The sequence below is a fragment of the Dipodomys spectabilis genome, unplaced genomic scaffold (assembly GCF_019054845.1).
Source record: "Dipodomys spectabilis isolate Male_0828 unplaced genomic scaffold, ASM1905484v1 ptg000225l, whole genome shotgun sequence".
Classification (NCBI taxonomy): domain Eukaryota; kingdom Metazoa; phylum Chordata; class Mammalia; order Rodentia; family Heteromyidae; genus Dipodomys; species Dipodomys spectabilis.
Genome location: NW_024870902.1, coordinates 4,421,404 through 4,438,462, shown reverse-complemented (window position 1 = coordinate 4,438,462; position 17,059 = coordinate 4,421,404). Strand labels below are relative to the sequence as shown.

The 17,059-nt window shown below is 39.8% G+C and overlaps 1 protein-coding gene across 6 annotated transcripts in view; it reads left to right on the top strand.

Annotated features, from left to right (window-relative positions):
• Ank2 (ankyrin 2) overlaps positions 1–17,059 on the top strand; it is a 238,274-nt gene that overhangs the window by 156,170 nt on the left and 65,045 nt on the right. For 4 of the 6 annotated variants that reach the window (XM_042697574.1, XM_042697572.1, XM_042697573.1 and 1 more), the window contains exons 20-23: positions 684–782; positions 1,762–1,860; positions 10,235–10,307; positions 12,428–12,572. In XM_042697574.1, the coding sequence (XP_042553508.1) occupies positions 684–782; positions 1,762–1,860; positions 10,235–10,307; positions 12,428–12,572 (416 nt within the window). Of the gene's footprint in view, positions 1–683; positions 783–1,761; positions 1,861–10,234; positions 10,308–11,419; positions 11,474–12,427; positions 12,573–17,059 lie in introns of all 6 variants that reach the window. The other 2 variants (XM_042697569.1, XM_042697570.1) reach the window with 1 other exon arrangement.

Here is a 17,059-nt window from a genome sequence, read left to right as displayed (position 1 = left end):
AGGCTTGGCACTGATGGTTCATGATTATAATTTGCTACTTGGGAGGCTGAGATCTGAGCATCAAGGTTCAAAGCCAGCCTGGACAGACAAATCTCAGAGACTCTTATCTCCAATTAACCAGCTAAAAGGTAGAAGTGGGGGTGTGTCTCAAGTGGTAGAGTGCTAGCCTTGAGTGAAAAAGCTTCAGAAGCAGCCCCAAGACCCTGAGTTCAAGCCCCAGCACTGGAATAGAAAAAAAAAAGTACGAAAACGAATACAAAATTTCATTGTTAGATTTACGGTGAACAAGCAGTGGATATTATACTATCCACAGCCCTTAAATCGGCAATGAAAAACTAGCTTACCCTACAAGTTTTCTAGGAAAGAAATTGAATGTATAATGTCCTTTCCCATTTTTAAATCTCCATGGCATTCTCATGTTTAATGCTAATTGGTGAGAAAAATATACCTAAGGGTTAGAATCATTTGGAGTCTGCTTCTCTTGTGTTTCGTAAGCGAGGCTTTTGCTTTGTTTAGCACAGCAGAAGGTGTGAGGGAGGGCCTGCTGCTGAGCGTTGGGTTGCTGGGAAAATGGGGCTCGGAATAAACAAAACATCATTTGATGGTTTTGTTGTCAGTAAGACTAGGAAATGGAAAACGAAGGCTAACCTACTTTCCTTCTCCCCGGGGCCTATCATCCACAGAACGGCTACACACCTTTGCACCAGGCTGCCCAGCAAGGCCACACGCACATCATCAATGTCCTGCTCCAGCATGGCGCCAAGCCCAATGCCACCACCGCGGTAAGCAGAGCCTCCCTGCCAGCCTCTCTTTCTTCCTCTCTTGCATCCGTGGCCTCCTGTCTGAGCTAAGTTCTCATCCAGCCTCCTTAAGTAACCTCCTGCACTGTGGAAAGCCCCAGATTTCTGGCAAACCAGTGTGACTTCCCAGGACTGTTAGCCCAGGAAGGGACTCACCATTTGGCAAGGTTCAAGTTGGCTCTCGGGAGAGTGGGGGGGCCCTGTGCTCAGCATTCTGGGAGTTCTCTGCTTACAGCTGGCTCTCAGATGTGAGCACAGACGCTCCCCTCCTTCTCTGCTTTCTTAAGGGAGCCCCAAGTCGGAGCTGCTGCTGCTGCTGCTGCTGGCTCAGACAAAGCTCATTGGGATGTGGAGCCATTGAAATGTAAACTAAGTGGTGTAATTAAACAAACCCGGGGATCCCACGCTCTGGGCCTGGGCTGGAGGCTGCTTGAATTGCTTGCTTGTGTTATTTGCCTGCAGACTGAGCTCTTGCACAGCTGTAGTGCAATCTGTTACCCTGTCCTTTGCTGGGGGGCGGAAGGGGGGCACCTCTGAGCTGACCTCACTGACCCCTGGTGAGGAGTAAGGGTACTGGTATTCCCCCAGTACTTTGGGGAGCAGAGAGCAGGGAATATCATCCTCAGGGCCGGAGGTACTTTCCTCAAGCTTAGTAGAGCATTTGCAGAAGATGTGTGACCACCTTAGGGGTTAAAGCATCAAGTGCTTCTTATTAAAAAAGAGCAGGCAGATGCAAGCTTGTTGTGTTACCATGGTGACCCGGGCTATAGTCTAAAGAAGTTACAAAGACAGATTTAGATGTAATGGTAAAAACTAGTGATTTTCCCCGAGCAGTGCCTTGTTTTGGAAGGAAATGCTGGCTCACGCCGCCGCTCGGGTGATCTCATTGGCTCCCCATCACAGTCCTCCCTCTCGGTTCTCACTCTCCTTTTCCCTCTCTCCTCTCTCCCTCTCTCTTCAGAATGGTAACACCGCCTTGGCGATTGCAAAGCGCCTGGGCTACATCTCTGTGGTCGATACTCTGAAGGTGGTGACCGAAGAGGTGACCACCACCACCACGGTGAGTACCAGCCACCGGCCGGCCTGCTCCCGCCCTCTGGGTTATCCAGCCACATGCTTTTCCAGTCACACTCTGCAGACCTTTTAGAACTGAACAACTTCTTCTTCTTCTTCCTTCTTCTTCTTCTTCTTCTTCTTCTTCTTCTTCTTCTTCTTCTTCTTCTTCTTCTTCTTCTTCTTCTTCTTCTTCTTCTTCTTCTTCTTCTTCTTCTTCTTCTTCTTCTTCTTCTTCTTCTTCTTCTTCTTCTTCTTCTTCTTCTTCTTCTTCTCCTTCCTCCTCCTCATCCTTCTTCTTCCTTTCTCCTTCTCCTTCTCCTTCTTCCTCTTCCTCTTCTGGATGTTGGTGAATGTATTGTAGAATCTACACAGAAGTATTCAGATGCAAACAAACACCTGGCACAATGAAAACAGGGGTTTGGACTTCTTTTCTTCAAGGGGATTCAGTGCAAAACGTGGGAATATAGTTTTATAATTGTAGAAAAGTACCTTTTTTTTCCCCCTGTGACATTTCCCCCCTCTGGCACCTGTGCACTTTTTCTCTAGTTGTATGTGGCACTTACTGCTGTCAGAATGATACCAAAGGCCACAGAGGACTCAACTTGGGCCTGGGGAATGAAAGAGCCTCTAGAAAGACCCCAGTCTTCTTGATTGCATTGCTCCCTGGCTGTGTCAAATATACTCTATAAAGAGTGACAATTTATCCTTACTTGTATTTCTGACTATTCGTTCTTATTCAAAAAGACAGTTCATGAGCTTAGGAGGTAAACTGGCTATACCATGAAAGAGTATGTATTTAAAGTCTTTGATTTTTATTGTTTAGTACAACTCCTGGTTCTTTAAGGGAGAGCAGTGATGGCCAGTGGCCTTTGCCACAGAAAGCCTGAGAGAGTGAAGGGCCTGACAATCCCATTGAATCTTAATGCTCTCCAACCATTCAGCTGGAGTAACGCCTGCAGAGGCCATTAAGAGGGGGCTCCTAGCAGGAAGGTGGAAATGCTATTACATTTGTGTTTCTTGGGCTGATCAGCTTTTAAAATCCAGCACACAATCAATAAAGAATCAGTTGTTAACTCATCTCTGTCGAACAGAGAATCAGAGCAGCCGACAAACATTAGATATTCTGTAGAGAGACAATAGAACCATAAATCAAGAAATGAAGAATTCTGAAGAAGTTTCTCGTACATACTCCAAGCCTGAGAGAAGTTTTGGAATGTTTCACTCCTTGGACAGATGGGAGAGGAAAGAAAGAAATTGCATATCTAGGCTGACAGCAAGTCCCCCTTGACATGTATTGAAGTAGATGGAATACAGTTGGCTTAATGGTGAGGTTTAAATAAAGTGTAGCATGATTTATTAATGAGCTGCAAGACCCAGGCAGAGTTTTTAGATGAGAGAGAATATTAAAACCTTTCACCAGCAGACTCCAATGTTTTGCAAAATTTAAAATATAGCATTAATAAATTGCACATGAAAAACTCAGTCCTATCCCTGTCTTGGAGTGTATTTGTGCTTTGCTTTATGAGGCTGGATTGTTTTTTGTTTTTTTGTTTTTTTTTTGGTCATGGGGCTTGAACTCAGGGCCTGGGCACTATCCCTGAGCCTCTTTGTTCTCAAGGCTAGCACTCTGCCACTTGAGCCACAATGCCACTTCTGATTTTTGAGTGGTTAATTGGAGATAAGGGTCTCCCGGGGACTTTTCTGCTAGAGCTGGCTTTGAACTGCAATGCTCATATCTCAGCCTTCTGAGTAGCGAGGGTTACAGGCGTGAGCCACCAGCACCAAACTAGCTGAATCTTAATTGCTTTTTCTTACTAGAAGATTTATAAGATTTGTTAGTCCAGAAAATTCTTCATATTAATAGTCTGTACACCTATGCCTTTTTTTGGCATTACTAAAACCATGTTTATATCACAAATAAATGAAGTAGCAAGATTGGCCAAGCAACCAAGTACATCTGTGGTTAGAAAGTGTTTTCCTTTTTTTCCTTCCTTCCTTCCTTCCTTCCTTCCTTCCTTCCTTCCTTCCTTCCTTCCTTCCTTCCTTCCTTCCTTCCTTCCTTCCTTCCTTCCTTCCTTCTTTCCTCCTTCCTTCCTTTCTTTCTTTCTTTCTCTCTCTTTCTCTCTTTCTCTCTTTCTTTCTCTTTCTTTCTCTCTTTCTTTCTTTCTTATCCTGAGGCTTGGCCTGTGCACTGTTCCTGAGCCTCTGTGCTCAAGGCAAGCACTATACCACTTCAGCCACAGCGCCACTTCTAGCTTTTTCTAAGTAGTTTGACATAAGAGTCTCATGAACTTTTCTGCCGGAGCTGGCTTCAAACTGTGATCCTCAGATCTCGGCCTACTGAGTAGCCAGTATTAGAGGCATGAGCTTCTGGTGCCTGGCTACCCTGATCTTTTTTGCTCAAGGCTAGTGCTCTACCACTTGAGCCACAGCTCCACTTCTGGCTTTCATTGTTATTGTTTTATTTTGGCTTGGTGATTTTGGTGGTTCATAGGAGTTAAGAGTCTCTTGAACTTTCCTGCCTGGGGTTGGCTTTGAACCATGATCCTCAGTTCTCAGCCTCCTGAGGAAGTCATTTGTTGTTATCAGCTTTATGACTTTTTCCATGCTCTTGCAATCAAGTGTGCATCTTGTCATTAATTTACTGCTAGATGTCAACTGTACCTCTCTTGCTATCTTGAACCTGCTTTCATTCATTTTATCATCTGATTCATTCTTTTATTATTTATTGGAGATCAAAATAGATGCTGCATGCTAAAGAGCCACAGCATGCCCCTTCCTACAACTAGCTTCACAGTTTTGCTCCACCCGACATAAATTTTAACTAAGATCAGTAACACCATAGAACGACATGTGTGGTTTATAGCTATTATTAAGAGAAAATGACCTTAAACGTAAAGATCTGGAAGCAAATAAATACTTTCTTTCATGTCTCTCTCTCTCTCTCTCTCTCTCTCTCTCTCTCTCTCTCTCTCTCTCTCTCTCTCTCACACACACACACACACACACACACACACACATAATACTCACATGTGTATGTGTGAGGGGGTGAGTTTTACTAGGGTTTGAACTCAGGGCCTGGGCACTGTCCATTAGTTGTTTTATTTTTTTCTCTCAAGGCTGGTACTTCTTCACTTGAGCCACAGTGCCACTTCCAGCTTTTCTGCTGTTTAATTAGAGACAAGTTTCTCATTGTCTGGACTGGTTTTGAACCTGGATCCTCAGATCTCAGTTTTGAGTAGTTAGGGTTACAGACATGAGCCGTCAGTGTCCATTGCCCAGAACATATTCTAATAGCCACCTCTAAGCCAGACCTCAGATACTGTGTTGGAAATTGAGCACACCTGATATGTGTGGAGAGGTCACATCTCCAGAACATTTAGCTAAAGGGAAATCACAATTTCTCTTTGAATACTCTGAGTTGTGGCTTTTATCGTTGCTCCCACATAGCTATTATTTTTCATACTTGCTTTCTGAGCATTATTCCTCCTTCCCAAAAGGCGAAAACAAAACAACAATAACAAAAAACCCTATTCTCAGAATTCAAGTTGCTAGGTAAAAAACTATTAAACCAAATATAAACCCTTGCAGTATTTCTGCATTCTGTTAACACAACACAGTCATCATCCACATTAGCTAAGCAAATACTTTATCTGAATGGATACTGTTACTGGTTATATCTTTTGGTGCTGTTTTTTCTTTACTCTCCATTTCTCTGAACTGACTTCTCATGGGATTATGAGTAACTATTTTGCAATGTGGAATTTGGAGCTAAAACTTGATATGTAAAGTTATTCTTTAGTGAAGTCATCTTACATTATATTTGTTTTTTTGGGGGGGGGAAAGGAGAGGTTTCCAATCATTCTTTTCCCATTACAATTAACATTAATTATAACCATTAATATTCAGAATTACAAATACACCACATGGCTGGGTGCCAGTGGCTTATGCTTATAATCATAGTTACTCAGGAGGCTGAGATCTGAAGATCATGATCAAAACCAGTGAAGCAGAAAGATCCATGGGACTCTTATCTCCAATTAAAAGCCAGAAGTGGGAGCTCCAGTAGTGCAGTTGTTTAGCGCGTGGTACTTACAAAAGCCAGAAGTGGAGACTTGGCTCAAATGGTAGAGTGCCAGCCTTAAGTGTAAAAGCTAGAACACACTCATGGAGAGCAATTATAAGATTCAGATTTGAGTTGTAGGACCCAAAACCCATGTTCTATCTATTTCCACATAACTAAAGTTGGGTTTGCTGAAAAAGTAACTTCATAAGAATTTTGTGCCCTTCATTGATTTTGGTGGGAGTGTCATATCATAAATCAATAACATTTCCTAAAGTATGTGGATTCATTAACAAATAATTTACAACTATTAAGTGATGACAGGAGATGCTTCTGAAAGATCAAATCAAATCAGATGGTTTTACCATTCCAATTGTGGTAGATGAATTATAGCTGTTACACAATGACAGTTTTCCATCACTTGGATTCATAGGCTGGGTTATTTGAGTAGTCATGTGCATTTTCTTTGATCAAAGAAATTTTACTTTGATTTCCTTCCTTCCAGCCTTCTTTACCCCAAAGCATGAGTAAAGTCATTGTAAGAGAGCACAGAAAGGCAGCAGAGCATAAAGGACACGTTACTGCTGCAGAAATTTCTGAGACATTTCGGAATCATGATTTGTTTTTCCTTAACCTTTGCTTTTCTAATTTTACTTTGAAATGCACAGTGGGGAAGATGAGACAATTTTCTATTCTCCCATGGATACAATCACTACATATTTGCCAGAAGGACTCAGAGTAAAGGGGACACATTTCTGGCAGCAGCAGTCAGCAAACCCAATCAACTAAGGTTGATTGGAAAAACTATGAGATATGACTCATCCCTCCACTTGTCCATCAGCCAGCATCAATTATTTACATTATCTATAAATTTTTAAACTCATCATATTTTATGTTGCATATAATCACTGGTAAGTAGAGCATAAACTACTTAACTAACTACTAAAATAAGAATCAATATCAACAATCACGCACATGTATAAGCTTATGAATATGCTTATTTATATATGGTTGCTTGTCTGTATATATATTCATATATATGATTATATATAATGATGTTATTATATATAATAATCATTTTATATACAATATTATATATAATATATGCAATATTATTTACAGTATGATTATTATATATAATCATATATGAACATATATGGTTATTTAAATATTAAGGAAATTTATTATCAATCAACTGAGTTGCTATGGTTCACTTCTGGGGTTCTAGCTACTCAGAAAGTAGAGATTGTGAGGATCAAGGTCCAAGCTAGCTCTGACAAAAATTTAACAAGACCCCATCTCAGCCAACAAGCTGAGTGGGCATGGTGATAAATCAGTAGAGTACAAGTGAAGCATAGGTAGGAAAATGGTAAGCTAAGTGATTAACCTTTAGCTAGAAATGTGAGATCGTATCGGGAGAAAAGTAACTAAAGCTAACAGAACCAGGGTCTAAGTCCTGAGTTTAAATCCAAGTACTACCCCTCTCCAAAGAACCAGAGTAGAGTTTTAAGCTGAGTTTTGACTGTTTTTCTTTTGTTTGCTTGTTTTTACTTGTTTTGTATCTCTGGGGATGACAGGCATGCACCACTGTACCTAGCCATTGTGCTTCCCCCTTGGGTGAACAAACAGGTGCATGCTGCCACACAAGCCATTGCTTGAGATGGACTCTCATGAATTCTAATGCTTTCCCAAACACCTCTTCCAAACGAGCTAAAATTAAAGACTTGAGCCACCAGGCCAGATTTATCCTGCACATTTTCTTAGAGTCATTGTCCTGAGCTTAGAACTTTTGTAAACTTCTTACATATATTTTCTAAATCTGCTAAAATTATCTCAACTCACAACTAATTAAATAGTTCTTATTTTGGTGCCTTACTTTTATTGTAACCAGATAGATTATTACAGTAATTTGTTAAGTTTGTTCATTCAACAAATATGTATGTACCTTATTCTTCTCTAACGTTTTAGCTGCTTACTTTTGTCTTTTCTGCAACTTTTATTTTTCTTTCTTTCTTCTCTCTCTCTCTCTCTCTCTCTCTTTCTTTCCTTTTTTTTTTCTTAGTCAGTCATAGGGCTTGAACTCAGGGCCTGAGCTCTTTCATTCAAGGCTAGTGCTCTACCACTCTGAGCCACAATGTCACTTCTAGTTTTCTGTCTTGAAGCAGACCCTGTGAGATTGTTTAAACATCACAAGAAATATTTAGGCAAGCTGAATTTATTACCCTGGGTCTCAAGTGTGCCTTCATCTGCATATCATAAATCTTTCTTTGTTTCTTTCTAGTCTTTCAACTAAGATTCTCTTCAAAAGAACAAAAATTTAGTCATTTTGTAATTTTTTTCCAGTCCTTTAATTCCAGGGCCTGAATTCAGGGACCAGTTGCTGTCCTTGAGCTATTTACCCATGGGTATCACTCTACCACTTAAAACACAGCTCCATTTCTAGCTTTTTTGGTATTAGAGATAAGAGCCTCACAGACTTTCCTGACTGGACTGGCTTTGAATCTCGATTTTCTGATCTCAGCTTCCTGAGAAGCTAGGATTACCAGGCATGAGCCACCAGCCTCTGGATGTTTTGTAAAATTTTAAATGTACTTATGCATAGTTTCACATCATCGATTTCTTAGTCTAGATCTGAGAATTGCCTACTGTTTCAGATTTGTGGAAGGAATCTTACTCTAAAATAGCTCCTGCTCTTATGTGGGAAGCGATAAATAGATCAGACACACTCAGTGCATGTGACCTGGTTTGTATGATGTCCTAACAAGATCATAGTAGACAAATAGAGTTGAAGAAGTAATTTACTAGAGAAGGTTAGAAATTGTTTATCCAAGGATCTTACTGCCTAATGATATAAGAAAAGAGGGAAATAAAGATTTCTGGTAGGGGAAAGAATATGTGAGAAAACCTGAGACTTTAGAGAATATGATTAGCCTGTCAGTAACACGAGTCATCCAACACAGGGGCAGTATGAACTGAAAGGTGAAACCTCCCTTTCTAGTTTGGGCAGTTTGTGGTCATAGGACAAAGGACACATTCCAAGAGGTAGATAAAGGGCTATCAGGATGTAGTTAGAGATCAAGCACACAAAGGAATGGTCAGTGAGTCTGTCTTTGGCCAAGATCGCTGCACAATGTTAAGCATTCAGAATCCTATGCCCTTGAAGCTTTTGGCACCCAAATAGGACAAAGCAAACACACGCCCAAAGTTTTCCATACACATCATCAACTCATACTTCCTGCATCCAGACATAGTTTCCCTGGGTCTTTAGAGTCCCCACACAATGTGCTGTCACTTTTGTGATAGTCACTGCATTGAACAGTACACATCTTTTGAGCTGGTTCCTGGCTACCTGAAATTTTGTATCTCTTAAACATCTCCCCAGTCCACTTAGCCTCTTGGGTCCCATCTGTTCTCTGCTTCAATGAGTTGAGCTTTCAAAGTTAGTTTCAGAGTATTCTTGAGGTCATATGGTCATGTGGTATAAGAGCTAAAAAGTTCAGAGGCGCTTTTAAGATTAATTTCATTTTTGCTTATAATAATGATAAAATTATGTCAACTGTTTCTTGAATACCAACAGTTGCCAAATATCATTCTTAGAGCTCTGGCAACTAGTACATCACGCAGCCTTCATAATATTATGAGGTATTACCAAAATCCTTGTGTTATAAATATGAACATTGAAGCCCAACAAGGGCTGCAGACTTGCAGGCCTTGTAGCTAACAAATGATGAAATTAGAACTTGAACCTAGGCAGACAGACTGCAGGCCCTGGTGTCTTCAGCTTACACAATACATCAGGAATGAGCTGCAGTGCATTGAGCCATAAGGAAGCAAATAAGCAGCACAGTAGAATTGTAGCCCAATGAAATACGGTGGGACCTCTAATCCAGATGAGGTATGTCACATTTTCGGTGGCTCTGATTATTTATAGGTTCTTTCCCAATAGTTTTTCTTTTAATCAGTTACCTTTGTGCATTGCCTCTTGCCTCTTGTTCGTTTTATGGAAGGCTTGAAAACACTAATCAGCACTTTCAATGTGACTATTAATGGCATTATTAGCAAAGGAATTTATTTTTCATGTGGAAACTCAAAGCAACCAGTCTTCTCTCATACAGCTTCACTAGTGTCCACGATCACTTGTTGTCAGACAGAACAACTGGATATGCATAGAACAGATTCTGTGTGTAGATGAGATAGGATACTCAGGGCTGGCTGGCTTATTGCTACTACTCAAGAATAGACCCATCTCTGAAGTCTTTCCAGCTTGTGTTTGGCTTGCTTTTAAATGGAGCATTAATGGCATTTGTCTTTGCAGACTATAACTGAAAAACACAAGCTCAATGTTCCTGAGACAATGACTGAGGTCCTGGATGTGTCTGATGAAGAGGGTAAGATATCCATGCAATCTTTCGTGCCATCGTCATCTCAGGGTCAAAACTTCCTTTCCTCTGGGAACCAGGTTGGCGCAGGAGGTGACAATGCCTTCACATTTTAAATCCCTTCTCCACTTTTGTCACAATATTTCCATTACATGTGTGCCGGGGTGGAGAGGAGGTGGATTCTGATCAGCTTATTTTCTGCTAATATTATCTTTAACATTTAATAAACAATGTGACTAAGGGAAAGAAATTTGACACTGGACTTGACGCTGGAAATAGGTACCTAATACTAGAATCATTATTAATATGTATTTTTAATTATGTTCAAAATGTTTTTATTCAAATGCCTTAAAGACCTTAGTGTATTCCTTATATTAGGAAATCTCTTCCTTTTGATCAGTGCAGATGCACAGAGTCTGTATTAAATCCAGAGAAAATATGTAGTAAATATAGAAAGCATATGCATTAAGTCTAGAGGGAGTCTGTACTAAATTCAGAAGAAGTGAGCCTTAGAAAAGACTTAAAAACAGTACAACAACAAATAGTACAAATTCAGCATAAATAAGCTATTCGGTGCCTTATAGTTAGAAAACATAAAAAGGAGTATTTAAAATAGTCAAATAAGCTTCAATGGTGCAGCTATTGGTCAAATGTGTATGACTGAAAAATTATTGGCATGTGTGTATAGATGAAAACATGCATATTTGATCAATTATTGCCCCCAAAGATGGCTGAGGCCCTAATGTTGATTTCTTCTACTGGAAAATATTGAATGTACTGTTTTTTAAATATCTTTCCACGTGAAATCATAAGGCAACGCTTTATATTGAAATGTCTTTATTTGGAACTAATTTGTGACTTATTGGTAGTAGACATTGCCTTATCTCAGCTTATATAAGAACTTTTTACAAGAATGAGCAAATGTTGGATCAGTGTATCATTATGAGTATGTTTAATTGTATCGCCAAAGCCAGCAGTCCAAGTTTTTATTATAATCTTGTGTTTCATTCTTGTACTGGCCAACTAATGTTCAGCATCTCTGTATGCATATCATATATTGTCTTGTGCAATATATGCACGTTATATATTGTCTTTCTCATCTTCACTTCTATATTGAACAGCCATTAAACAGTGTGGGGACCACTTTATTGATGGGGAAGCACTTAGTGACTCAGGTACTTAAGGAACTTGTTGGAGTGAAACCTTTTCCTTTGTTTTTAATATTTTTTGTTAGTGGTAGAAGCAACTTGCTTAACATTTAAACTTTTGTGTACAATACTAATATTTCTCTTGAAATAGCATGTCTAATACGTTTGGAATTGTCTAAGATTGCATTTGAGGTGTGGATTTTATTAGCCTGTAAGTTTGGGGTCATGGATTGTTCATACTCAGGATAATTTTAGCAACTATTATTGAGATTTCTTCACACAATTAGCTCATGCCATAAATATTGTTCCAGAGTAATATTTCGTTCTTAGAATATAATTGTAGAGAAAGGTAATACTTTGCCAGCATAAAGTTGTCAATTACTAAGTTATCAGTTTTTAGATAAGATGTAAACTAAGAGTCCTTGAGAACCCAGTGTAGTTACTATCATCCTCTTAAATACAGACCTATTAAATTAGAAGCCAAGCATGGTGGAATACTTCCATCTGTGTGTGGTGCACAGGTGAACATTGGGAAGGAATGGGGAGGAAGCAGACAACTATGGGAAGAGAAAATGTTGGTTAAATATCGAATGTTAGGTATATTGGCTTATTTAATTCCCATGCTGTTTCTGCGTCAGAGAATATGGACATTCTCCATCACTTTTTCATTTGTTCTTGTGGATGCATCATAGGAAAACAAAATCAAATGTTGTCTCTTCGATGGAGTAGTAGAGCAAGGAAAAGACAGAGGGAGTGAGGGGGAGAATGTAAGCTGTCTTGACTTGGGTTTCTTGGTTAAGGGCTCTATAATAGAGCTTTATTGTGTGTTAGCGTCTTTGCAAGTACCTGCCTGTGTGCTGTGCTCATGTTCAATTTCACGTTCCTCATGTCAGTTTCACCGATATACAGGCAGTCATTACATATTTTGTAGTGGATGCTACCGTCAGCAAATAACTTCCTCCGTCTTCCTCTTGTCCCAAGGTGATGACACAATGACCGGGGATGGGGGGGAATACCTGAGGCCCGAAGATCTCAAAGAACTAGGTGACGACTCCCTGCCCAGCAGTCAGTTCCTGGATGGCATGAATTACCTGCGCTACAGCTTGGAGGGGGGACGATCTGACAGGTATCCATCCAACCTTACACGTGAAGCTAGCTAGAAGTGTGTGTGGGTGATGCATTTGTCTGATGACAAACAAGTAGATACAATTATTGAGGACTTCAGGCTGTCCTCTTGTCAGATGGCAGGGGAAGTTTTGTATTAAGGATTCTGTTACCCAGTGACACACCCCTCTTTTATTGGTGCCTACTTTCCATGACAATTTTTGTTATGGAGAATAAGAGGAAACAAAGTTAAAAGAAAACTGTGGTTAAAAATGGGCTTTTTTTTCCCACTTCAAAGGACAAAGAACAGAAATCAGTGAAAGTGTAGATGCAAGAAGCAATGTGACTCCTTTGTACAACTACTCAAAGAAAATTGAAAAATGACATAGAGAAATTAGCATAAATAATTGATGCATTACAATTTATAAGCAGGAGCAATCTGAGCAAAACCGGGTTGTGCTCCACTTGAGTCGTAAACTCTGAGAGACTTGTATAATATTCTGAGGTGTGTAATTGTTATACAGTGGCTGTGTCTGGTGCTTGTTGCTCTCGGAGACAAGTAGAATAAGAGCATCCTAGATGAGCTCATGACAAATATGGCTGCTAACTTAGGTCAAGTATGTGCTTGTCTGCGGAGTGTAATATTTTTTCTCATCAATACTCTTTCATGTCTAAGGTTATGAATTTGGCTCTTTTGTAAGCTATTTTATGAATAGTCCACATATGAGCAGTTTATGAAACGAACCCCTTAGGCAGTAACCAAGTTTCTATGTGTAATTAGGGAACAGAAGCTCTTGAGCATCCATGTTATCTCCCATACCCCTCTCCTTTCTCTTTTTTAAAAAGTCTAATGTGGATGTGATGGGTACATTTTAGTGCTAGGCTTTGTGTTAAATATTGGAGGTACCATTACAACTAAATTATGCTTGCTAAGTTCAGGCTCAACACAGGGAAGAGAGGTTTGAACTAATGGAACATACTAAGCCCCTAGAGCTGCAGTGAGGAGTCCAAATCAAGACCAATTGATGAATGAGGATGGACAGAAAAAAATAGGAAGGTTTTTTAAAGGTTTAACAGGGTCAAAAACAAATGTTCCTAAAACATTTGGGCAACAGAATAATGAGAAAAGAGGGAAATCATACTAGCATTTTAGAGCAATCCTCTGATAGTGACAGAGATAGAGAATGTACTTTAGGGAAAGACTGTTAAAAGTTGAGAATAATCTATGGCCATCATCTGAGAAGCTACTATAGGGGTCTTAGCTGGGTCATCATGAGAGGGTAGAAAGTCTACCACTGTTGAGAGTAGAGAGAATTTCAGCAGTGAAAAATTTGAGAGGGTCAGATTTGGTGATGGATTTTGCATGGTAGCTAAAGAAGAAGGCTAAGCAGATAGTGTGGGTTTGGTGGCTTAAAGGATCAGAAGGCAAAAGGAGAAAGGGATGACAGGGCTGCTGCTTTCTATGTTGAGTCCTGATTTATTGATAGATTTGTATCTTAGAGACATGAGATTCTTTTTTGTTGGTCATGGGGCTCGATCCAAGGCCTGCACACTGTCCCTGAGCTTTTTCTCTCAAGGGTGGCATTCTACCACTTTGGGCCACAATACTTTTTCTGGTTTCCTCATGGTTTATTGGAGATAAGAGTCTCACAGACTTTCCTGCATTTGCTGATTTTTGAATTGCAATCCTCAGATCTCAGCCTCCTGAGGAGCTAGGATTGCAAGTGTGAGCTACCAGTGCCCGGCCTAAGATTCTTAAAGTACTTCAAAGTTCAGTAGAAGGGAGTATGAATGGCTTCACACAAACCGCCAATCATCTATGAACAATCATGACTCTCAGACCAAGAACTTTTATTTTCAGTATGATCTTTATTATGAAGAACAAGTGCATGGCTGGGTCCTTTTCCCTTCTTTCCTAAGTACCTAAGTTTAAAAATAATTTAAAGTATATTTCCTATAAAACAGAGGCAGGTGCTTTGATACCTATACTCAACAGAAATGGACTAGCATGTAGTCAGGGGCCATGAAGCACAGGGTGCTCTCCAGGTTTGCCCATGCATATCTAGGTCACTGTATCCAAGAGGGAATCCAGTGTCTCATTCTCACATTTTTTGTTTGTTTTACTTAAACAAATTTTTTTGTTTGCTTAGGCACTTCATCTTTTCTGGTAATCATCTTTTCCATTATTATTTTTCTTTTAATTTGGTATGCTCCCAATAGTACCATGCCCAGGTAGGTATTTTACAGCATGAAAACATGAACTTCCTGGATGTGTTCACATTTCCCTGCTCACTGCTTAGCGTGTGTGTGTGTGTGTGTGTGTGTGTGCTGATCGAAGGCGCTTATATTCTAGAATTATGGATTTATTATTAAATTTGAATTTTTTGTACTCAGTTCAATAACCGGCTGGGTTAGAAGCGATGTCTCGGTTACTAGACCGCAAGCCAGTTCTGTACACTGCCCAGGTGTGACTTTATTTTGGTTGTCATAGCCCCACCTAGTGGTAGATCAGGCACATGCATGGCTTCTATGCAAAGAATCTGAACAGCCTCGTGCTGATGGGGGACAGATGTTGGCGCCTAAAATGTGCATAAATTCAGAACAAAAACATGCTCAGATGAGGTCACATTGAATAAACATACAACAAAGTATGGTTGCTCGGATTTTACGTCTGTTGCATTACCATTCTCAAATTTAAAATGCTGTGGAAAATTCACTGCAAAGCCTAAATAACAGCAGACCACAGAAGCTTCTTCATGCATTAAAGCAGACATACTGACATCTTTTGATGTTTGCTTATTGAGTAGGGTCTAGACATCCATGATTTCAGTGTCTAATAAATATCACATTTACTTTTCAGTGAAGTCTTTAAGTCCATAAGGCAATTGTACGTTAGTGGGAAAAATATAAATTGAGTCCATAATAAGACATTTCTGAGCCATAATCTTGAATCATTTTAGAAATTTGTGCTGGTATTATTTCTTCATAGAAAAATGATTTCTCTGTTGCAAGAATATTCCAACCATGTTTATTACGTCTTAGAGTCTGCAAAATCAAATCAAATAGAGCAATTAGAAACTATAAACATTTTTATATAACCAATTAGCATTTCCAGAAGGAAGTAAATAAAATGAGCTAGAATAAAAATTGATAGGTATAGATTTATAGCTAGGTATAGGTATAGATTTCAACTTACTCATTTTCCTTCCCTCTTCAGATCTCCTCACCTTTCTCTCTGTCTAAATGTCCTCATAATTTTCACTGGGGCTTGAACTGAGGGGCTAGATGCTGTCTTTTGGCTTTTTTGCTCAAAGCACTCTACTATTTGAGCCACATTTCCCTTACTGGCTTGTTTTTAGCCAAAAATAGAACCAAAATGGGAATGAGATTCTCATGGACTTTCCTAACAGGGTTGGGCTTTGAACTATGATCCTCAGCTCTCAGTCTCCTGAATAGCTAGGATCACACAGTTCCCAGCATCCTTCTTTACCTTAATCAAGGTGATTGAATGCTTTCTGTTTCTTTCTTTTCTTTAATCTCCCACTCTGTGTTTTAAGCTTTTGGGGTTCTTTAGAAAGATGAAAGTGTACAACCAGGATGTCTTTACGCATCCAGTTAAAACCAATTAAGACACTCAAGCATCAATGGAGATACTCAGGTCAGGCATCACATAGATATCGATAAAGTCAGTCTTTACTACTGATCCTTGCTGCATAATGGAGCTTTCCATTACAACGCAATGGGATCTGTCAACCCATATTCCCGAGACCAACATAATTGTTCACCCACTCACTATTAGTCTTGGAGGATGACAGTTTAGGCCTGGTGACTTTCTTTCAAGGTGTAGACATTTGCAATACTAGGAGCCACATTAGGATTTTTTTTTTTTTAATTTGGGATACCTTCCTTTACCACTCGTTGTGTTCTTGTTCATGTTCACTTTTCACTTGCCCTCTCAGACTAGTATCAGTGTCACCTAGTGATAAAGGCTTCACTTTCTATTAAGAGTAGGAATTTGGGGTTAGGTGTCATAATGCCATTTTCCCCTCTTGCCCCATTTGTACTGCAGATCCTCTATCCCTGGCACCTTTAAATATGTAACATTATACTTTAGATATTTGCATTCTAAAATCATGGAGCAAGATTAAATTGTTAACAGATCCGAAGACAATTAACCCCACAGGCAAGCTATATTACTTCAAGAGGTAGGCCTTCTTCATTCTTTTCCTTTTCTTGACCAACCAACAAAATGAAGAATAGAATTGGAGGTGATGATGTAACATGGCCTCATTCAAAACATATCAAGCTTGGTTCCACTGGCTCATGTCTGTAATCCTAGCTAGTAAGGAGGGGTGAGGCTCCAGGTTCAAAGCCAGCCCAGGTAGAAAAGTCTCTGAGAGTCTTATTTTCAATTAACCACCAAAAAGCCAGAAGTGGAGGTATGGCTCAAGTGGTAGAGAACTAGTCTTGAGTAAAAATGATTCGGGACAGCCTCCATGAAAATTGAAA